We start from the raw sequence: 24,159 nt of genomic DNA, 5'->3' as shown, positions 1-24,159 counted from the left end.
TTCTTGCCCCCTATAAAACCAGTCCTTATTTCTTTACAGTTAATAGGTTTTTTCAGTCTTTGTAGCCAATTATATTTATAGTTATCAATTGTTATCATCTACAGCTACTGAAAAGAGACCTTTATGTCTCACCACAACAGACTGCTAATAAACTTCTGCTGCTGCTTCTCTTACAGGTTGAACTTGACTTACATTTTTGTAAAATGTCAGGACAGCAGTCGTTTGTCCATGATGATGACGATACTGCCAGGGTTTACTGAGCACCTGCTGTATCCCAGGCTGTGTTTGATTAGTTCTTATCATCTCTTACTTAATAATTAAAAAGTTTTTGTTTTTGTTTTTCTGGAAACTGTTGGCTCCATGATAAGAGAAGAGGGTGAGATCTGAGCATTTGATTGTCTCAGTTGTGCTTCAGCCACACAGTTGACATGCAGGAGCGTGCATCCAGAGCCTTGTGTTCTTTATTACTAAAGTTTTCCTCAAATCTCAGACTGAGTCAGTTGCCTGTGTATTCTGTTTATGTACCTAGAGTGTCTCTTAAGCTTTTGTTTGATGAGTTGGTAAGGTTTTGAGATGTGGTTTGTCCTATGTGTATGCACTGAGCACTTGCTGGGATGGAGACTCAAGGGTGCATTGGTATGCACAGTGCAGGAGCCTCAGGTGTTCTGTCCGAAATGGACTTGCTACCCAGGTCTGAGTTGCAGTGCAGCAGTGGCACATCCAGTTGAAGGACACCTGCCCTCCAAACCCCACACCAGAGAATTGACCCTGGCTTATGATAGCATTAATTAGGTAGTTTTTCTTTACTACAACTAGCTATTTGAGAGAGATCTCATAGAAAACAGTTGTCCTTTTCAGCTGCCTTGTATCACGTGATCCAGTTATTTTTCCACTCATCTGAGAATTTTGCAAAGGGGAAGAGGTGATGATGACTACTGGATATGAAAGTAAAAATTTTTATATTTAAAACTTGATAATCTACTCTGACAGGATCTTTCAATTCTGTTGGTATCCTGCCAAGATAATTTTCTCTTATCGTCTATACACATGGCAATATCAACTAAATTTATGTATTTCTGTGTCTGCATAATGTATATTAATGTAAGTAGGTCATGGTTTATACCCTGTTTGGTCCCTATAAAGAAATTTTAAAATTTGAAAATTTTCTCAGTTGAATATAGTACTACAGAGAACTTCAATGAAAGTTTTATATTCCTTGTATACTTGTCTTTTTCTTTCTTCAGAAGTTGAGTCTCAGTTTTATTTTCATGACTGGCCAGGGTGCTTGATTAGATTATTTTAAGGCTTTATTGGGTGTAGCTAAGAGTTTTTGTTACATATAGTTCTTAGCTAAGAGAAACAAAGAGGCAAGCAGTATATAATGAACTATGCCAGCTCAGTAAGTATTTGCTGTTAGACTAACCAGCCTTGACTGAGTCTTTAATATGGGAATGATTGAGGTTTTCCCTCCATTGCTTCATTTATCTTATAAAGATGGTGAATTTTACATATATAAGTATATATGGAGGTATTCGCACTATTAATATTGGAGCAACTATTGTTTGATTCAGTAGTAAGTGACTTAAATAACTTACTGTTTTTTGTATGTGGGTTGGGGTGTGTGTTTGTCTTCCATGTAGTTTATATCCTGGAGCCTGGAGATCCTCCTTTGTTACAGCAACCAGTACAGACATCCAAATCTGGTATTCAGCAAATAATTGAGTGCTTTCGATCAGGTATGAACATTTTAGTTATATTTTTCAGATATTACAGTAATTAAAAACATTCTAGAAGGCTTGTATATTGGTTTTCTTTATAGAATACTTTGAGTTGTCATATTTTTAAGACAAATGAATAAACATTAACTTGGTCTAGAAATTCTTTTTCAATACTATCTACTAAGTTAATTAAAATTTTTTGTAGTTTAGAGAACTCTGGACTATTTAAAATGCTGCTACTTCTTAAGGGTCAGTTATTGTAGTTCTTCATAAATTTTGCTGTAAGTTATATTACAGTTTGTGAGATCTTATTCTGTGTTAATTTAATTATCATTTCTGATTTGGAGGCTCACCTTCTGCCACATTCTGGAGATTTCAATATCTTCAGTAGAGTACAGGGTAGAAAAAGGAGACATGTCTAACCCTGATATCTTCAGATACGTTTATTAAACTTTTGTTCCTTTTTTAAAAATTATCTTTATTTTATTTTACATGTATGAACATTTTGACTGCCTGTTTGTCCGTGCACCACATGCATGTCTGGTGCTCAAAGAAGCTGGAAGAGGGCATTGGATACCTTGGGGTGCAGTTATAAACAGTTATGGCTCTCTCTCCATGTCAGAGTTTCAGATTTTAACCCGGGTCCTCTGGAAGAGCAGCCAGTGCTCTTAATCTCTGAGCCACTTGTCCAAACCCAAGCTTCTGTTTCTTTTAGATTATTTTAGGAATTGACTATATATTATATCTGTGCGGTTACAGTTCAGTGCTTTGAAATAGGTGTTAATCATTCCATGTAAGCAACGAGAAGTTAGGGCTCCTGTTTTAACAGTGAGATCATAGATGGCTGTGACTCTTACACTCCTCTCTCCATGTTTAATGGATTTATGTTCTGATGTTACTGTTCAGCCAAAAACCAATAGGTAAATGTGTACAATTCATGGCGCCTGATTGCTGGTGGAAGGGTCTGGTCGGTATTGTCTTAATGAAAGATTTCTGAGGTATAAAGGAAAGCAGGGTTATATAAAACTGTGGATGGAACTTTTTGAAGCCTTTGTTTTAAAATTTACAGAGGAGGGATTGGAGAGTTGGTTCAGTGGTTAAGAATGCCTATTACTCTTGCAGAAGACGCAAGTTTAGTTTAGTTCTCTTTATTCACATAGTAGCTCACAGTTGTCTGTGACTCCAGTTCCAGGGGATCCAACACCCTTTTCTCATGACCTCAGTGACCTCATGCATGCAATATGAATGTATGTATGTATATATGCACACACACACACACACATACACACACACACATATATATACATATATATATACACACACATACACACTCAATCACACATATAAAATACATAAATTGTTTTTAAAGAAAAAATTGAGGAGGGGAAATTAGACTTTGCTTTATAATTCAAAGAAATAGGGTATCCTCAGATTCAATTTTTTCTCTGTCCTCCAAGAACCATTTTGTAGACTTAGACATGGCTTTTATGTCTGTGTCTTTATTACAATAAGTGTTTCAGTGCCAGTCAGATGTTTATCTTTATACTAGTTGTCTACATAACTTTCAGTATTTGTTTTTACTTTTGATACTCAACCTTGATGAACAGAATAATTTACAAGTTAAACTTTCCTATGATGCCTATATAACTTTCACTTGTTATAAGCAGTTTATATTCTTTTTTTTTTCTCAAGTTTTATTTATTCATTTAATGTATATGAGTACATTACTGCAGCTGTTTTCAGACACACCAGAAGAGGGCATCGGATCCCATTACAGATGGTTGTGAACCACCATGTGGTTGCTGGGAATTGAACTCAGGACCTCTGGAAGAACAGTCAGTGCTCTTAACCACTGACCCATCTCTCCAGCCCCCGAGCAATTTATATTCTTGTATATGAGAATAGTAGTTTATTTCAGTTTGTTTTAGCAACTTTAAAATGGATAATTTTTTTTTCATTCTTTGGAACCAAAATGAAAATCAAAATTTTTCTCATTTAGCAGTTTAACTTGGTTTCTTTTAAGAAATTCATAATTTAGAGTTAAGGTTATTTTAAAGTGTTTTAATTTTTAAAAGTATGATTCTGTTAAGTTAGACTCAATTACTTCATAAATGATTTATCTTATAAAATGCTTTTCAGAATGTTATGTATACAAAGTTTGTGTTTTTTAAATTTTGGAAGGTGTTTTCTTGGTGTGAAGAGACACCACAACTTAGAAAATAAGATTTTATTGGGGTTGCTTGCAGTTTCAGAGGTCTAGTCCATTGCCATCATGGTGAGGAGTGCTGATGTAACACTGGAGCACTCAATGAGCTTCATGCTGGTGCACAGGCAGAAAGAGAGAGGGGTTGGGAAGGGATTGATGGATAGTCAGAAAAAGAAACAAAGGGAGACACAGACAACTGGGCCTGGGCTGTGCTTTTTAAACCTCAGAGCCCTACCTCCAGCTACAATTTTTTCCCAAGGACAAAGCTCTTCCAACAAGGCTATACCTCCTAATCTTTCTAATCCTTAAAAATAGTGCCACTCCATGGTGATTAAGTGTCCAAATATATGAGCCTATAGGGGACATTCTCATTCAGAGCACTACAGAAAAAAATATTTAAAGGTGCATTCTCATTCAGACCACTACAGAAAAAAATATTTAAAGATGAATTCTCATTCAGACCACTAGAGAAAAAAATATTTAAAGATGAATTCTCATTCAGACCACTAGAGAAAAAAATATTTAAAGATGAATTCTCATTCAGACCACTACAGAAAAAAATATTTAAAGATAAATTCTCATTCAGACCACTACAGAAAAAAATACTTAAAGATGAATTCTCTTGTGCATTATAGTCATTGGTGCTCTGGGTTTGGCAGATGTAACTGTGTAAGTTAAAGAGTGGGGCAGTGAGATAGGCAATCTGAATTGGGGTCATTCCATAGCTGTTTATCTTTTGAAATGTGGTTGTTTTAGTTAGGGATTTTATTGTTGTGATAAAACACTATAATCAAAAGTGACTTGGTCAGGAAAGAGTTTATTTCATCTTATGTCTTCATATTATAGTCCATCATTTAAGGAAGAGGGCAGGAACTTGGAGGCAGGAACATGAAGGGGTACTGCTTACTGGCTTGTTCCTCATGACTTAGTTATAGCCTGCTTTCTTATAGCATCCAGGAGCAGTTGCCTAGAGGTGGCCCCATCCACAGTAGGCTTGGCCCTTTCACATCACTCATCAATCAAAACAATGCCCACAGAAATGCCTATAGATCAGTGTAGTGGGGGCAGTTTCTCAGTTGAAGTTCTTTTCTTCTCAAGTGACTAATTTGTGTCAAGTTGATATAAAACTAGCCAGAAGTGTTCTTTAAAAAATTCTCCCCAGCACATTATCCTTGAGATAGGGATGTGTGTGTGTGTATTTGTTTGTTCTGAAAGTATTATAAATTAAAGGTAATATAGAAATGTGCAAAGTTGTTCAGAGAAATGAATTTTGGATTAAAAGAGAATCACTTCATTATTGTGTCCAATAAATCAGAAACTTTAACTTCAAGACACTAATGTCTCACATATCACAAATCTAAAAGTCTACTGAAGTATCTCTTTGTAGTACAAAGGTATTTCAGACTAAGTTAAACCTTAGGAGAATGGATCACATGACTTAGGGATTTAATGTCCATTTTAACCCAGGACTCGGGTCCTCCCTGACCCAGTGTTCTATAAGCACACCCTCAGTGACTCATCTTTTTCCACTGTAACTAGGTCACACACTTTGCATTGAAAAACCTATCCTGGTAGTACTGTGTATCTGATAGATACTTGGCAATACCCTGGTGAAGTTCATGAGTCTGCTTAACAAGAGACAGAAGTGAAGTGAGGTTGGATAGTGGTGCTTGCTTAGGATCTGCTTTTATCTTCAAGCTCAGACACTTGTCTTTGAGATCACTGGATGGTCTGTGAGCTGACTGCAATTCCTACCCAAGATGAGTACTCATAAAGGCCTCAGTGTCTGAGGAAGGAGTTGACTCATTTTCACCAGCTCATGTGTGACTGCTTGACAGTTTTAACCCATTCTTACTGTCTTAAATTTCAGTGTTTGTTAGCTTTTCACTATTTTCTTGGCTTTAAATTAAAAGTTCTTTCTTTAAGACTTTTTGGTGGGAGGAGGAAATGATATTATGGATACAGTTTACAGAGCAAAAACGTAAGCTTCCTACTACTCCTTTACACAAGTGACCACTGCTGCACAGTGTGTCCTTTTTATGGGGACCGTCTGTCCATGGGTAGATAGATGCATCCTTGGTTTCCTCCCGGTAGAAATTGTAGCAGACTGACATTTTTCTGCACCATTACTTTGTGGATAAACTTGGTTGTTGAATTTACTGTAGAATTAGATGAGGCTATAGATTTTTCTATCCTGAACCCTGATGGTTGGATGACTTGAAACCTGCTGCTTGCTACAAATACCAGCTTCTGGTACTACCAACACTATGCCCTTTGAGATTGTTAATTATGGTATGCAAAAATAAATATTTTGTGTAGTGGTTCTTTATCTTCCTAGATTTTTATCATCTCAAACTTACTTATTTCTGAAGTAGTTCTAATTGAAGTTAATGTAAGCCATGACTGAATTCTGATGCTGTATTCTTATACTACTTAAGCTTAACATGGAAGTAAGGCCTGTGAGGGATGTATAACAGAGAGTGCTCAAGTCTGTAATTTTCCTTCTGTCTGTCTACTTGCCTGCCCTCTCTTCCCTTTCTTTCCCTCCCCTCCCCCTTTCCTCCCCTTCCCCTCTCCCTCCCCTTTTCCCCTCCCCTTTCCCTTCCCTCCCCTTCCCATCCTTCCCCTCTTTTCCCCCTCCCCTTTCCCTTTCCTCCCCTCCCCTTCCCTCCCCCTTCCCCTTCCTTCTTTTTCCCCTTATCCCCTCCCCTTCCCATCCCCCCCTTCCTTTTCCCCTAAGGTGACTCTTCTCTTAGATATCATAGCATAGTGGGTACACAGAACAGTGACTAAATGCAGGATAGTGGGACAGCAGGGGAGATGAGGAGGTGCATTGAGAGTACAGGTGATAGATTCTTAGTAGGAATCTCAGAGAAGGCTTCCTAGTAGAAGTGACATTTGACCTGGGATCTGAAGGTATTATGAGTCAGAGCAGGGAAGGAGATGTTATAGTACAAGTCTCAAGGGTGATGGCACACAAAGAACAGGAGCAAAGGAATGTCCGCTATATTAGTGTGTGTTTGTGTGTGTGTGTATTTTGAGAAAAGTGTTTATAGCTGATAGGATAGAGAAGATACTTTTAAAAATGCCTATAATAAGTAATGTGCTCACTACAAAATAGAACTAATTAGGAATAAGAAATTGATGTTTTTTTTTTTTTTAAGATCAAGAAATCCTAGTGAACAAAATGACCTAATTTAAGGAGATAGTTTTTTTACTTTAATATCTTACTATTTATTAATTATAACCTCATGTTTATATAAAATTGGTAATGCTTTAAATATGGTGCCATTTGCCTAAAAGTTAATTTTTAAATTATTTCTAATTATGTGTATGTGTGTGTGTGTAATGTGAGTATAATGTACTCTGTAGTTACTTGAAGAGGCCAGAGATGCAGCATCCTGGACTTGGAGTTGGAGGCAGTCATGAGCTTTTAGATGAGAATGCAGAAAACCAAACTAGCAACTTCTGTAGGAGCAGAATATCTTTTTTCCCACACAGCCATCTTTCTAACCCCTTTAGTTGCACTTCTTAGCTAATTTTTTTATTTTCATCAGTTTTTCTTCAGTGTCAGTTTTTTAAGAGATTTATTTTTATTTTATGTGTGCAAGTCTTTTGTGTACATGAACATTTGTGCACTGTATACATGCTTGGCACCTGTTGAAGCCAGAGAGGTTGTTGGATCCCCTGGAACTGGATTTTATGGATGTAAGCCTTTATGTGGGTGATGGGAACTGAATCCAGGTCTTCTGCAAGTGCAGTAAGTGATTTTAACTACAAAACCAAAGGCTGGTCTCACTCATGATCTCTTGCCTCTGTGTCTTGCTATATCCAGCAGATATTCGTCACAATAGGCTCTGGCCACTAATTTTTTATAAATATTTTAAAAGGTTTATTTATTTTAGTTATATGAGTACACTGTTGCTATCTTCAGACACCAGAAGAGGGCATCAGATCCCATTACAGATGGTTGTGAGCCACCATGAGTTTGCTTGGGTTGAATTCAGGACCTCTGGAAGAGCAGTCAGTGCTCCTAACCACTGAGCAATCTCTCCAGCCCCCCGTTCATCATTTTTTTAAAGGCAAGATTCAGTTTCTATTTTGGGTATAGTGGTTCTAATTTAAAGCCAGTACATAAAAAATTTTCTCCTTCCTATATTTAGGTACACTTTATGAAACTAAATGCTTATCTGTTAAGAGGCTTAGCTGAAGTATTTCAGTCCTTGGTTTACCTCACATAGTTTGGTAATCACTTTGGGGCTAGATATAAACCAGATATATTAGCTGACTATCATGAAGTTTTGGTTTGTTTTGTTCTGTGATACAAGATGGATAAGCTAAAAACAAAAAACCCACAGATATTACATAGCTTGTTAAGGTAATATAACTAGGCAGGTGGTGGTGGCACATGCCTTTAATCCCAGCACTTGGGAAGCAAAGACAGGAAGATCTCTGTGATTTTGAGGCCATCCTAGTCTACAGAGTTAGTTTCAGGACAGCCTGGGTGGGCTACACAAAGAAACTATCAGAAAAACAAAACAACAGAAACAGAAAAAAAGAAAAAGAAAAAAATACAACTAGAGAAGATCAGATTAACAAATCTTATTATCTGTAGTGAGCATTCTGGGAATTGGGTTTCTTTAAAAAACACAGAAATATTACAAGAATATGGTTTAATCCAGGTGTGGGGACATGGAGCTGCTTAGAAGCAACTTTATATAGTTTGTCTCGTGCTCTGGCAGTGGCATGGTTTTGCCAGCTGCTGAGTTTTTTCAGTTGTGTGATGTTTGGAAACCTGGGGACTTTTCAGCGGGTATATAGATGCTAGGGTCCTGAGAGGCTGGTCATTAGAGGGTTTGGTTGTAGTTTGTTAGTAGTTGTACTCAAAGAAGACATTAGATTCAAGGATCTTTCTCTCCCTCCTCTCCTCTCCCCTTCCCTTCTCCTCTCTTCTCCCCACCCCTTCCTCCCCTCCCCTCCACCTCTCCTCCCCCTCCCTCTCCCCTCTTCTCTCTCCTCCTTTCTCTCCTATCTAGTGACCTAGTAAAAGGGGGTAAAGCTAAGTGTAGAATTATGGGATAAAGAGTAGGAAAAAGAACTCACACGATAGCAAAGACTGGCTGTACTCATCAAATTGTATTATCTTTTCACAACAGAATTTTGAGGTCTTGGCCTATTTTTACCATGATGATAAAATATACTCTTAAAAGTTAAATGTAAATGTAAATTGCTAAGGATTGGGTTAGAAACAGTGAACTTGTATAGACACTTCATTTTTCTTTTTATTTATTCTTCTCTCATATAGTACATTCTAGTTGTAGCCTCCTCTCTTACCACTCCCAGTCTCCCCACCACCACTCACTTCTCTCCCCCAGATCCACTGCTCTGGTTTCTCTTCATAAAAGAGCAGGCTTTCAAGTAGTACCAACCGAACATAGCACAAGATGCAGTAAGACTGGGCACAAACCTTTATCAAGTAGGAGGAAAAGGGTCCCAAGAGCAGGCAAAAGAGAGACACCCCCACTCCCACTGCTAGGAGTTCTCCAAGCTAAACAACCATAGCATGTATACAGAAAACCTAGCACAGACCCATACAGGGTTGTAATTGACATTTCAGTCTCTGTGATCCCCTATGAGCCCCACTTAGTTGATTCTGTGGGTTGTATTTTGATGTCCTTGACCCCTCTGGCTCCCACAATCCTTTGCCTTTTCTGCAGTCTTTCATGAGCTCCAACTAATGTCTGGGTGTGTAGACCCTATAATTTTAATTACACTATGATAAGATAGTATTTTTCAGGAGTACCAGAACTTTATAGACAGGCAAAAATGCTTGTTAGGTGACAGAACATTCAGTACCTAAGTGATCTTAAGGGCATTGTTCAGGTTACCTTGTCAATGAAAGTAACAAAATGAAGGTATTTATATTAATTAGTAAGTTACTATAGCAAAGACCTGTAGGAACTAAAAACAAAAAGTCTTATTTGTGCTTTATTCCTTGTGGTTGTTTTAAAGTTTTGATAATATTTTAAAAAAAAATTTTTATTCTGTGTCTTTTGATTGTCCACCACAATACTTAGATTCCTTAGATCATTAGCATTTCTCTATTATTGGAACTGAACACTTGTGGTTATAAACATTAGGCTTGGTCTTGCCTGCTTTGAGGGTTTATAATCTAATGGATAAGCCATATTATACCACAGTAATTATATTGATAAGTAATTGGAATTGGGGAAAGAGTTCTCATGGATAAAGGCTTGAGATATATAAATTGATAGTGCTATCAAGAAGCCTGAGCAAAATTCAAAATTCTCCCTTAGTAGGGAAAAAGATTCTCTGCTTTATCACCTTATAGTACAACTCCATGTTGGTCCAGAGCCTGAAGTAATATAAACTGAATTTTAAAAGGACAGTCATATATAATCATGTGGTAAAAGCTGGACCTTTAATGAATTGAGAAATGTGTTTTTAAAAAAAAACCCCAAAACCCCAAACCCTCTTATTCCATGTTTAGATAGAGCTGGCAGAACCAGCAGAAATGTAAAGAAATGATGAGGAACATTCTTGTGCTTCCAGACCTACCAAACCATAATCTCTAGGGAAGGCTCATGTATCTCTTTATTTTCAGTGCTCAATCAGACGTCAAAAGCACTGCCTTGGCATAGCCAGTGATTTGGTGATGTAGAAGGGCATCACAGTTGGGCTGTCTAAATTGCCAGGTTATATAATATTTGCTTGGAGTTTATCACTTAGTTAATAAATATTCTGCGGTAGAAAATAGCATTATCTGTATTTTTGAGAGTAAATATGCCTTTGGATTATCAAGTTAATATCTTCTTAAAAAGTGCAGGTCAAAATTAATTTTTATATATTTCTTTTCCCTCCAGGAACCAAACAACTTAAACATATTCTATTAAAAGATGTGGACACTATTTTTGAATGTAAATTATGCCGTAGTCTTTTTAGAGGATTACCAAATTTAATTACCCATAAAAAATTTTACTGCCCACCAAGTCTCCAAATGGATGACAGTAAGTTTTATTCATATATTTATTTATATATTTTAGAGGTAAGCTGATGTATTTTTCATTAAAATGGAATTGATACCTGGTTAATGATAATTTAGTGATGAATATGAAACACTTGACATTGTTATATTCATTTTATATCTGTTTCATTTGTCCTTTTTCTAATCTATGAGTTTAAATCTGATTATATTTATTTGTCTTGAAATATTGAGGATTGTTTTTGAATGCCTATATGGGTCATATATAGTTTAGTTAATGGCTGAAAGTTAGAATATTAATGCTGTCTTTAAGGGAGCAATTTAATGGTAAATTATTTTAACAACTTGTTGCTAACTATGATTGATTACATACTCAGATGCTCCTTAAGTAAATGAGAATGCTTCCAATATGTAGCAAAGAATAAGTAAATTACTTGATATTTTGAGAATGTCAGAGAACATTAAAAATATTTATTAACCTTAAGTGTTTTCTAGATTTCAATATGAAGATTATAGTGTTCTTAGTGAAATTTATTTAGATATAACATACCCAGTATTAGATTGAATCTAGACAAACAAGATTGTTACTTTTGTGGCTAAAGGCAAGTACCATATTAATAGTCTTCGTGGAACCAAAATTTTTTTAATGTAATGTACGTGTATGAGCAAATAATATGTATAGTGTTATTTTTTCTTATTTTAATGTAAATTCTTTAAAACATAGTAATACTAGGTAACTTGATTATTTCTTGTTCAGGGATTTAATTTAAACTTTGCAGATTTACAAAATGAGTTATTTATTTTAGTAGCCTGATACCATAGAAACATTGTGGATCTTTTGCATTTTTCAACTTAAACTCACATCTTTTCAAGTTTTTGGTAGGAAGATATAATGTAAAAATTGAATAATAAGGCATTTCTTTAATTATTGCTAAATTATGGTAAAGTGTATTACAGGATAGATAATAAATAAAATAAATATCTCATACTTGTCTAGAAATTTTTACATAAGGAATATGGTTGTATTTTATGGGAACTTAAGAAAATGTTCACCTTATATTATGGTGCTTTATTCTTTTCTGGTTATGGAACCTTTGAGTTAGTTTTGCTGGTTGAAAACTTTGAGACTAAAAGTAATAACATTTTTAGTGTTTAAGATATTCCATGTGTTTATATTTGATCGTATTAAACTTTTTATTACTGAGCTGTAAATTAAAAGGCAGTCTAGAGAAAATAGTATAAAATCTAACATTTCAATTGAAGTAATATTTGATTTCTTGGTGTTCTTCACTATATTAAGTTATAGAGGTAATTTATATAGTGCAGTTGATAACTGGAGTTGCCAGAGTTTTTGCATTCTTTTTGATGGTTCTACATATACTTCGATGAAAGTGTTACCACACTGCATTACTATTTATAAAAAGAAATAAGGGATGGGAAGATGGCTTGTTACAAAAGCTCCAGGATCGGAGTTTGTGTCTCTAGAACCTACATACATGCAGAGTGGGTTGGTGGCCTGTCTGTGACTTCAACCTCAGAAAGTGGAGACGGGAATCTCTGAAGCAAGCTGACTAGCAAGACACATTAGTGAGTTCAAGTTTTGAACCTGCCACAATGAATAAGATGAAAGTGATGGAGGATGATTCTCAACATCAACCTTGAGTTTCTATATGCATACACACATATAACATATGCCCATACATAAATACCCACATATGTAACATACATATACCAAGCACACACATGAGAAATGAGGAAAAGGAGAAAGGCTGAGAAGAATTACAATGATTTCTAAGAAGTTACTAGATTTACTATTCTGTGAGAAACTAGAATTTAGAATTGTATGTGGAACCATAACTGATGACAGCCAGCCTTGCTGCCTATTGAATGGGTTGCATTGCATAAATAAGCAGAACCAGACTAATGGATAGTTTTAACCAGTTGCTTTATTAAAATATTGACATGTTGAGAAAATTGTGTAAGACTGGGTTTTTATACCTCATGCCATTTATGTTGACTTGCAAATATTTTATTTCTGTGAGATGTTCAACTGCCCCAGTGGAAGTAATCTGCATTGTTTACTAAGGTTTACATTAACTAGAACACTACTATATTTTATTAAAAATCATATGCATAGTAACATCCTTTCTGATACTTTATCCATTCTGGGTTATAACAATTTGCGTTGGCTTTTGTACTCTAAAAATTTCAGAAAAATGAGTGCTAGTATTTTTATTGTTTAGGGTGATCCATGTGCTTGTGTATTTTATAATAAAGGAACTTAGAAACAGAAGTAGCTCTTCAGATTATATCTTTCTCATTTGATAAAGCAAAGTTTTAATTTAGTTAATAACTAGGTTTTATGTTCACAAAATACTGAAAAGTAGATAATGCAATAAAAGATACATGCACTACTAATGTCTCATATATTTTAAAATATTAGAGGGTTAGAACAAGTTAATTCTTTCAGATTAAATGCAATTATTATTTTTTCCTTAACAGATCTTCCTGATGTAAATGATAAACAAAGTCAAGCCATAAGTGATCTCCTAGAAGCCATATATCCAAGAGTGGACAAGAGAGAATATATTATTAAGCTAGAACCTATAGAAACCAATCAAAATGCAGTGTTTCAATATATTTCAAGGACTGATAATCCTGCTGAAGTGACAGAATCAAGCAGTACCCCTGAACAAACTGAAGTTCAAATACAGGAGACAAGCTCAGAACAGCCGAAAGCAGTCCCTGATACAGATACAGAGGTGGTGGAGGCCATAGAGCCTCCTCCTGTAGAGACTGTTGTAGATGAAGCCACAGCTCCCACTGAGGAGCAACCTCAGGAATCACAGGCTGACTTGGAGACATCTGACAGTTCTGACCTTGGTCACCAATTGATATGTTGTCTTTGTAGAAAAGAATTCAATTCTAGACGAGGAGTCCGTCGTCACATTCGAAAAGTACACAAGAAAAAGATGGAAGAATTAAAAAAATACATTGAAACACGGAAGACTCCAAATCAGTCTTCAAAAGGGCGCAGTAAGAGTGTTCTAGTTTCATTAAGTAGGAGCTGTCCAGTTTGTTGTAAATCATTTGCTACAAAAGCGAATGTAAGGAGGCATTTTGATGAAGTTCACAGAGGACTAAGGAGGGATTCAATTACTCCTGATATAGCGACAAAGCCTGGGCAACCTTTGTTCCTGGATTCTGCTTCTCCTAAAAAATCTTTTAAGACTCGAAAACAAAAGTCTTCAAAGGCTGAATACAATTTAACTGCATGCAAATGCCTCCTTTGCAAGAGGAAATACAGTTCACAAATAATGCTTAAGAGACATATGCAAATTGTCCACAAGATAACCCTTTCTGGAGCAAACTCTAAAAGAGAGAAAGGCCCTAATAATACTGCCAACAGTTCAGAAGTAAAAGTTAAAGTTGAGCCAGGAGATTCTGTAGAGTCTTCACCCCCTTCCATTACCCACTCTCCACAGAATGAACTAAAGGGAACAAATCATTCAAATGAAAAAAAGAGCACATCAGCAACACAGAAGAATAAAGTTAAACAGGACTCTGAAAGCCCTAAATCAGCTAGTCCTTCAGCTGCAGGTGGCCAGCAAAAAACCAGGAAACCAAAACTTTCAGCTGGCTTTGACTTTAAGCAACTTTACTGTAAACTCTGTAAACGCCAGTTTACTTCCAAGCAGAACTTGACTAAACACATTGAGTTGCACACAGATGGAAATAACATTTATGTTAAGTTTTACAAGTGTCCTCTCTGCACTTACGAAACTCGTCGGAAACGTGATGTGATAAGACATATAACCGTGGTTCATAAGAAGTCATCTCGTTACCTTGGGAAAATAACAGCCAGTTTAGAGATCAGAGCTATAAAAAAGCCTATTGATTTTGTTCTAAACAAAGTGGCAAAAAGAGGCCCTTCAAGGGATGAAGCAAAACATAATGATTCAAAACATGATGGCGCTTCCAATTCTCCTAGTAAAAAGTATGAAGTAGCCGACGTCGGTATTGAAGTGAAAGTCACAAAAAACTTTTCTCTTCACAGATGCAATAAATGTGGAAAGGCATTTGCCAAAAAGACTTACCTTGAGCATCATAAGAAAACTCATAAGGCAAATGCTACCAATTCACCTGAAGGAAACAAAACCAAAGGCCGAAGTACAAGATCTAAGGCTCTTGTCTGGTGAGGAACAGTTACAGAGTTTTGTTTCCCTCCCCCTCATCGAACTAAACAAAATCATTTGGCCATAATATATAGCTGGTTCCATTTTAACATATTTTTCTTCCATAAATCTTACCACAGTAGGAACTGCAAGGGGGATGGTTATTGCCTTAATCTTTCAGTGACCTTTATTCCAGTATCTTGGGAACAGTTGATTTTAGAACTTTCCTTCCACAGGACAATGCAGTGTAGCTGTAGGTAGATGACACAGGGTCAGAACTTTTGTTTCTGTTTTAGCATTGGAAAATATATACATTTATTTCAGTCTATGTTTATATAGAAATTTTGTGCTTAACTAACTTGCACAGGTTTAATTTGACTTAGTCTACTAATTTTATTTAGTCTACTAATCCTAGTGCATTGTAGGAAAATTAAATATATTAGAATGAATTTATGAAGGAGATGATTATAGGAAAAACATTTTAAGGCATTGTAATTATTGTAAAAAGTTTTAATGGTTAAATAAGGTATAGTACTTAGAAAAAAAATCCCCAGATGAAATTTAGGAAATTTAACATTTATTATTTACTTTTAGCACATTACCTCCAGGGGAAGGTGGAAAGTTAGTAAACACACATTTGATTTTTTTTTGGGGGGGGGGGAGAGTATGTTAGTGAGTTTTAAAGTTTTGATCTATAGGGAAAGATTTTTTTAGGTACATATATATTCTTGTTTCCCTTTCTGTTTAATAAACGTTTAAGTGTTCATTTCAATGTAGTTAGTATTATTCAGTAGTGGTGTTTGTGTGTGTGTATGTGTGTGTGTGTGTGAGTGAGGGTGGAGGGGAGAGGGGGGGGGAGAGAGAGAGAGAGAGAGAGAGAGAGAGAGAGAGAGAGAGAGAGAGAGAGAGAGAGAGAGAGAGATTGTGAACAAAAGGAAAGCAAAAAACAAAACCCCTCTTTGGAAGAAAGAACAATTCTACTTTTTAAAAGAAAAATTGGAACGAATTAAATAATATCAAGTATGATATAAAATAGGGAGTACTCTATACTTGGTTTTGTAAGTCTATATACTTTAAGGTTTGTTGGCAGCACCTGTGCCCCTTGCAATTTTAGACATTTAATGTCCCTAGTATTATATAAGTTTGAGATACAACCTCTGAAGTAAAGTTCTTAGTTTGAGTGCTTAGTATGTTAATGTGGTTTGATTATCACACTGTTTTTACTTGTGTGGAAAACTTAAGATGAAACTATCCTTTAGAAGTGATTTCTGTTGTGTAATTTTAAGACAAGGTTTTATTGGTAAACTCAAAAGTGTTCATTTATTCCTATTTCTCCTCAGATAACTTCAAGTGATGTACGAAAAGGTTTGGAGTTCATTTTTGTGGAAAGACTTTAAATTGTTAGAACCACTAAACGTCTTCACATGGTACTATGAGGAAAAAAGAACATTTTCATAAAATTTCAACTGTAACTGCTGATTTCTGACTAAACCATAACCACCTAACCAGTCTCTAAGGCAGTGCCCATTGCAGCCTTCCGAGTAGCTGTGGTGTCTGTGTTGTCTCCATAGACCTTGAGTATTGGTCTGCAATCTCTACAAAAATGTTGATTAAAATGATCAACAACCTGAAGGAAATAATAGTTTTCAATTGATATAATCTTTGTATTTTTAGTGGTTTAAGTTTATTTCGCTTTTATCTAATTTTATCTAATGCAAAATTTTATCTAGATTGTATAGAAAAATATAATTTTTGTAGAAAGTATGTTAATAGGACCAAAAGACAAATTAGTATCAATACATTATGAATATTTAGTAGCCTACTGAATATTTATAATTATTTTGAATCCATTTAAATTGAGTTTCTCTTTAGCACTTAAATGTTTAAAAGTTTTGTTCTAACGTATATACTACAAAAAGTTCCACTTTATTTTATGCATAGATCACCATTACATTTATCATTTGTAAACTTCAGACATTTTTATAAAAATTAAACATTCCCCTATTTTTCTTTAAATTTTATATAAAGCACTTTAATGATAGATGCAATCTTACTTCTCAGTTCCTATTTTTTTAAAGAACACACATTTACTACTGTTTATATGAAGGTAATAAATAGCTTACTGATATTTTATAGATGCAGACAATCTATGTGCAACCACTTCTTATGTTTCTATTTTATTTCTTTAAATGTTGCTGGAAAAGGAAGATAGGGGTGTCCATCTTAATTTTTTTCTCCCAAACAAAAATTCTAAATGACCACTTTAGATATTAGATTCCTACTGTAAAATTGAAAATAATGAATTCTTGTCCATCTTTTGTAATCAAGATTTTAGGAAAAAAAGAAATACATCTATCTTTATGAAATTTTGGGCAGGTTTTTGTGTATCAATATTTTGTACTTTAGGGAATATTTTATTTTTTAGCAATTTGTGTCAAATTATTTTAGAAGGTACTGCAGAAAATATACCATGTTTTTATACAGGTTCACAGCTGTACTTAGAATGGACCCTGTCCATCTGTATTCTTTTTGTATAAATTTTTAAATGTCAAAGATCTAGAAGGTCATAATAAAATGCTTCTATAGGTAGAAAAACATTTATCCTTCTCAGTGCTTTGCACTAAAATATACTGTGAAAGGAATTTAGAAAGACTGTAATTGTTGCTGGAAATGTTCTATATTGAATGTACATGTTTATGTTGGAAAAATGTACTATATATGATGAAATAAACCAGACTAAAAGTTATTTCATCTAAATGTGCTTTAACACAGGTACATTGGTTGAAACCTAAATGTTTTATTATCATACTTACTCAGTGACTATGAGCACCTACACTTGAATTATATCCTGATAGTTTTATTTTTAAGAAGTAATGATTTCTCTTTAATTTAAAAACAGATTACTTTTCCACAGATGGAAAATTTGTACTTATAGGTCTAACGTTAATGACTAATAGCATAATATATTTAGGGACCAAATGTGTAGTAGGTGGCATTTAATTTATAAACCATCTTCATTGGTTGCACATTATTAAACCTGTATTTTTGACATTTTCAAGGTGTTATCTTTTTGTGCACTCCTACACACAATACATCCTCTTTTGACCTTTTTCAGTCTGTTTTGCTTGTTAATTATTGTAGTAAAGTAAGAAAAATAGCTTGATGTTGGAGGAGGGAAGAAAATTTCAGAAGACCTTTTCTCCACATAGGAGCTTTACAGGATTGTTCACAGTATGTTTCCTCCTTAATTCTTGTGCCACAGAACAGGACCTTATAAGAAGAAAACACATGTTCCTGTGTCCTCAAAAGAGTTTTTTCCTAGGCCACTATAGAAAAGTGAGTGCTGTGTCATAACTTGCCTGAATTAGAAGCACCTGGGTTGTGGCATTTTGTTATAGTGGACAGAACAGAGGCTAAATTGGGACCAGCTTAGAACAAACAAGGGTATTTGTAAGTATTTGTTTTTCTTACTCATTTTTGACCCATGTCCCTACTTTTTGGATTTATTGTACCAAAACTTTTCTGCACACAGTCTATGTGAACAAATGTTCATAGAAATTTTTATTATTGTAGTGTAAAGTGAGGTAATAGAAACTTTGTCCATTTTAGATACTATATGATCAAGAGTTTTTGTTCTTTTCTAAGCCAGATATAATAGCACATGTCTATAACCCAGCACTCAGGAAGCAAAGGCAGGAAAATTTTAGATGACAACTTTAGATAATATTTGATTCCTAGTGTAAAACTGGAAGGAATGAGTTCCTGTCCCTCTTTTGTAGTCAAGATTTTAGAATAAATAAATATATCTTTATGAAATTTTAAAATAAAATTTCTTAATAATTTATCTTCCTACCTAAAGACACCTTCTCTTCCTAAGTGTGGTGCAAGAACAGAAACAGTAGCAGATAGAGTTTATCCCTCAGTTTGTTTGGATTGGGTAGTACAGGTGAGAACGGGATGAGTTCTGGCTGAGAGTAGACCAGTGTTCATCAGAATGCACAGGTGGATTTGCTGTTCATCTTTTTTTTTAAGAACCTCTTGGGAAACATAGTTATTAAATTTTAACAGTTTTGTTTGTATGAAACTGGGTTTTTGGTTTGTGCAGGCTGCTTTACTGTTGAAAAGTACCTTCACATTAAAAAAAAATTATATTGATTTATAAGCAATAAATTCTTCTACTATGCTTTAAAAGTATGGATGCAGCAGTGGAAAACTGTGGTTTGCTATGACTTTATATTGTGAAAGCAGAGATTTGCTGTATAGGTATATGACTACACATACACAATCATTACCTGTTGTGACATGACAAAATCTTCAAATAACATGATGTAGAAATGTCCCTATGGGTTAGGAATTAGTTTACTAGGTTTCCTGCAGTGGCCCACAGGAATATTTTAGATCCCTATTTTGGAGTTGTAAAAGTTAGTTTTCTAATGGAATTCATAGTTCATTATGAGGATTATGATTTAGCCATAGTTACTAGAGTTGATCCGAAGCCAGCTCTACATAGTATGCATCGGCTACAAAGAATAATGTTGGTTTTGCTCTTAGACAAAAATACTCCTGTGCTCTGTGCTTTTTCCTTCCTGGTTTTATGAGCTAAAATGTGAAGATTGGCAATTTTAGAAGCAGCCCATTGATTGGTTCTGAAGCATTAGGCACATGGTAAACTGCAGAATAAGGCATGCTTTCCTTAAACATACTAACCAGTAATTTCCCTTTCTAATTATCCATCCTGTCTAATTTGTGTCTGGATCATTTTTTTCCCTAGCTTCTAGCTCTCACCTCATCTTTTCTCTTCCGTTTGATTAAAAGAGATCATTAGTTTGAGATACTTAAAACATTTGGGGAGATAAAGAGCATTCAGCCCATTTTCCTCTGAATCTTTATTGTTTTCACACTGGATTTGGGAGGAAAAATGTTTTCCAGCTTCTTTGGTTATTTTTGGTATCATCCATTCAGAAGCAAAGGAAAATGTAAAAACCATACTTGTATCTAGTTAGAAATAAAGCCCAAAGATAGAGGTTTTGGTGTTTGTTTATTCTGCAATCATTTGTTTGGATTTTGTATTTTTGATGTCAGGGGACTGATTGTGTCTTGAGAATGTAACTAATTCTCCTGTACATCTAAGCCCCTAAGGGTTTGCCATGCTGGCCTCACATTCACAAGCCTCCTAACTTAGCCTCCCTAGTGTTGGGATACAGGTGTGTGTTAGCATTTCAGCTTCTCTCAATATTGGTGACTTTTGCTTACTGCCTCTAAGAAGAGTTTATGAAAATAAAGATAAGTCTTAGTGAGAGCCAGTAGTATTTATACAGTCATGCATGTCAGGCACTCTGCCAACACTTTACAGGCATAATGCTTCTAACACTACTGACAGACTTATGAAGGAAGACCCTTCATTATCACTATTGTACAGAAAGAAAACTGAAGCTCGAAGTTCAGTAACATATTCAAACAGCATAACTACTAAGAAAGTGTATACCTTTAGTCAACCCAACCTTCGTGTTTACACATTTCATCAAGTGCAGGACAGTGCACCACATAGCTATCTTACTGGTAGCTCATGATGAGTTGTAGCTAGACTAGCTGTTAAAATTTTGGATCCACAAATTATTTCCCACGTGATCTCTGCAAATTACTCTTAACTCTTTCTGCTTTAGTTATTTTACCTATGTAATTGAACCAGTGTATTTTACTTCATGGGATTCCCTCCCCCTCCAGAAGATGAAAACTACATGCAAGACTCCTAGAAGAGTGCCTGGCATGTTATTATAAATGTTAGATGTTATTGGTATTAGAGAAGACTTGAATGGCACAGACAGATGGGAACTTTATCATTACTACTAAATTTAGATGGAAACTTCTGCATTGGAAGACAACTTTGTTACATTACCAGTTCTGTTGCTTTTGTACTTAATTGGAATAAAATCCAACATATTTGCTATAAAGTATTGTTTAATTAGATGTTAGTAGCTTATCTTTCTTAAAGCTAATTTTTCATTGCTCTTAAAAAGATACTAGGGAGTTTCAAGAAGAATGTTCATTGTAAACTGAGCTTTGTTTTTATGGCCCTCCCCCATAACCATCTGTTTTAAAAATCTTGTTGGCATCTGTTCTGACACACAAATATTTTTGGTCATGTGCAAAATACTGACATGGAACAAATACTAATAGAAAAACTACAACAAGCCTTATAGATAAGTAGTACTATTTGAAGGAATTCTCTTCAAATAGATTTTTCAGGCAGAATAGATTTTTCAGGAGCACTCTACCTGAATTGGGGAATGTCTGATAGATGTGTTACAAAGATATAAAGAAATTGCTTCCATTAGAAGCCAGTCCAGTGGTAGTCAGTAATGGCAGCAACCCAAATTTCAGCCAAGGTCCTGCTGCTAAAATTACCTGCTGGGAGAATTTGCTCACAAACCTGACCATTCTTAATCTTGTTAGGGCCTGGGCTAATCATTGAAATCTTAAATAAATGTGGCTGCTTTGTGGTGGTGCTGAGAATTGCTAGGAAGGTGCTTTACCACTGAATGGCATTTTTAGCCCCTTCTACTTTTGATAGGGTCTCACTGTGTACCTTAGAGTGGCCTGAAACTTGCTATATACATAGTCCAGAATGAACTTGGAATCAAGATCATCCCATCCCTCAGCCTTCTGGGTGCTGAGATTATAGGCTTATGTTGCTCATGATGATCTGGTACTCAAAAGCTTGTGTCTAGCATCTGAGACATATTTCTGGCAAGTGAAATAATGTTTAAATGATAGAATGATACGTTTAAATTATCTACCTCTCAAAAAAACCAAAAAAACCTGTTTGGATGCTTGAGCAATAATAACTAGTCTTCTGCCTTTACTATCTATTCCTTATAGTCTGGCAACACTTTTAGAGTATCTAATAATGTTATGTTCAGATGAGATAGTGCCATGTAAGAAATAACTTTAAGAGAATATGGTTTTCCTTATAATTAGGGTTTTGAATATGGAAATTTGATCCCTTTTATTTGAGAATATACTGAGAATAATAAATTAGCTGTGAGAGAATCATATATTTCAGTTGAACATTCTCAGCTCTGCAAATGTTTTTAAGAAATAATTGAGATTCTTGTTGGATAGTAAGGTGCTGTGGCAACCCTGAACTCAAAAGTATGTGCAATTTTGACTGGTAGCTTTGATTTTGAATGGGACTAAAGAAGGAAGGAATACCGCTAAGAGAAAAAGGAATAAAGCACTAGAGTAAAAAAAATGAAGCAGTAGGCAAGTTGGATAAAAATTGAATTTAAAGGGAGGGTTAAGGGTTGGAGGTTTAGGGAAAGAAGCTTCCTGGGATTTTTTACATAGAGATATTTAGAGAAATAGGAGTTTCTGTAGGAGAGTTGTTTTCATGTTTTTTGCTTATTAAATATATGGAGTTCTGTGGTGTGCTGCCCACCAGGCATCTGTGGATTTCATGTTGAGGATATCTGATCATTATCTTTTGTGTGGGCAGGGTTCAGGGTGTGAGATAGGCCAGTGGGTCTCCATTTTTCCATTAGACAGATTCATATTTTCCAATTGTCACTTCTGTGCTTGACCATCTTGACTAGTCAACATTTGATGTGATGCTAAGAAAATAAGTCCATTTACCACAAAAATCCTCACACAAACATTTATGTACACATAGAATAAGGAACTTTAAAACGAGATAGTTTTGTTTCTTATAACTACTCTGGAGCTCGTTAATAAAGTATAGAATTTATAATGAGGAATTTGTGTGTATGCACGTGTGCATGCAGATAAATGTGTTTGTACTGGTTTGTGTACATACATATGCAGGCCAGAGGTCAACATTGGGTGTCTTGCATGATTGCTTTCTACTTTTATGTTTTGGACAGGTATTTCACTGATGGATTATTGCTGGGTTAGACTAAAGCTAGCTTGGAGGACTCTACCTGTTTCCCCAAATTCCCATCCCTGTACTAGAGCTGCATACACAGGCTTCCATGCTGAACTTTTTATGTAGATACAGGGGATCTGAATCCAGGTCCTCATGCTTGCACAATAGGCACTTTACTCCTTTCCTCAGAGCTAAGTTGCTAATTTTTAAGGTTTATCATTCTTTTTGAGTTCCTCTTTCTAGACTAGGTAACTGGGGTTCATTAACATAGTATCTAAACCACAGAAACTGTAAAATAGATGTGAGAATCAGAAGGCTTGTGTTGCCAGCTACCACTCAGCTTGTCTAGCATCTAAAAGCTGGCATGTGGAAGGGAAAAGGCATAGGAGGTATAGGCACATTTGGATGCCAGCACATATTTTTGTTTGGCTTGTATCTGGTAGGGGAGGAGGTTTTTCTGAAAGTTTTGTGTGAGGAACGTAAGAGACAGAAGTGACCAGGCCTTGTGGAAATCTAGTCAAGTTGACTTCACTAGATTTTCACTAGGTTGGTGATATGAAATCTGGGGGGCTGGGGGGGGGGCGGGAATCCAGGCAACTATAGTGATAGGGCATCGCTGTCTTGGCAGCAAGAAGTATTGTTTCTCTTCTAGCTCTTCTAAGACTACTTTAAAAAGATATCCCACTCTATGTTTTTTCAGTATAGTTGTAGGTACTTAATTCTGTTTCCTGCCTTTCCTGCACCTTTTATCTGCTTTCTTTCCTCATGTAGTGTGGGTTCAGGCTCTAAAGGGAAAATATAATTAGTTGAATTACGTATATTTGGGCAAATTTCTTTATCATGCTAGGCTTGTACTGGTCTTTGGGCATGTTTTCTCTGCTGGTCCTGCCATGTGATCACTACAGGAAAGTAAGGAGCATAAAACATGGTCCTGAGCCCAGCAGAAGGAATCTTGATAGTGCTACAATGTAAGAAGGGTTCGAATATACATGAAAACATTAGAATTAAAGGCAGCCCATGTTTGTGTTACATTAATGCAGCATTAATGATCCTTTTCATACTAAGAACATGTGAGAGACAGTCTTTTGATCAGTGTTTGCTTTCTTTTTGAACTTTCTGGTGCATTTCCACCTCTGGCTTTGTAGAGTCATAGGAATCCTTTTATTTTCACAGAG

General features: G+C 35.5%; 1 protein-coding gene across 2 annotated transcripts in view; it reads left to right on the top strand.

Annotated features, from left to right (window-relative positions):
* Positions 1 to 24,159, top strand: part of ZNF800 (zinc finger protein 800) — a gene marked incomplete at its 3' end in the record, with an annotated part of 45,534 nt that overhangs the window by 3,666 nt on the left and 17,709 nt on the right. Inside the window, exons 3-6 of one of the 2 annotated variants that reach the window (XM_080936543.1) lie at positions 1,641 to 1,736; positions 10,809 to 10,952; positions 13,430 to 15,122; positions 16,443 to 16,569. In XM_080936543.1, the coding sequence (XP_080792669.1) occupies positions 1,641 to 1,736; positions 10,809 to 10,952; positions 13,430 to 15,122; position 16,443 (1,934 nt within the window). Of the gene's footprint in view, positions 1 to 1,640; positions 1,737 to 10,808; positions 10,953 to 13,429; positions 15,123 to 16,442; positions 16,570 to 24,159 lie in introns of those variants that run through there. The other variant, XM_080936542.1, reaches the window with a different exon arrangement.

This window comes from Micromys minutus (assembly GCF_963924665.1).
Source record: "Micromys minutus genome assembly, chromosome: 23".
Lineage (NCBI taxonomy): Eukaryota > Metazoa > Chordata > Mammalia > Rodentia > Muridae > Micromys > Micromys minutus.
The sequence above is the reverse complement of the archived record's forward strand: the minus strand, read 5'-3'. Positions and strand labels throughout refer to the sequence as shown.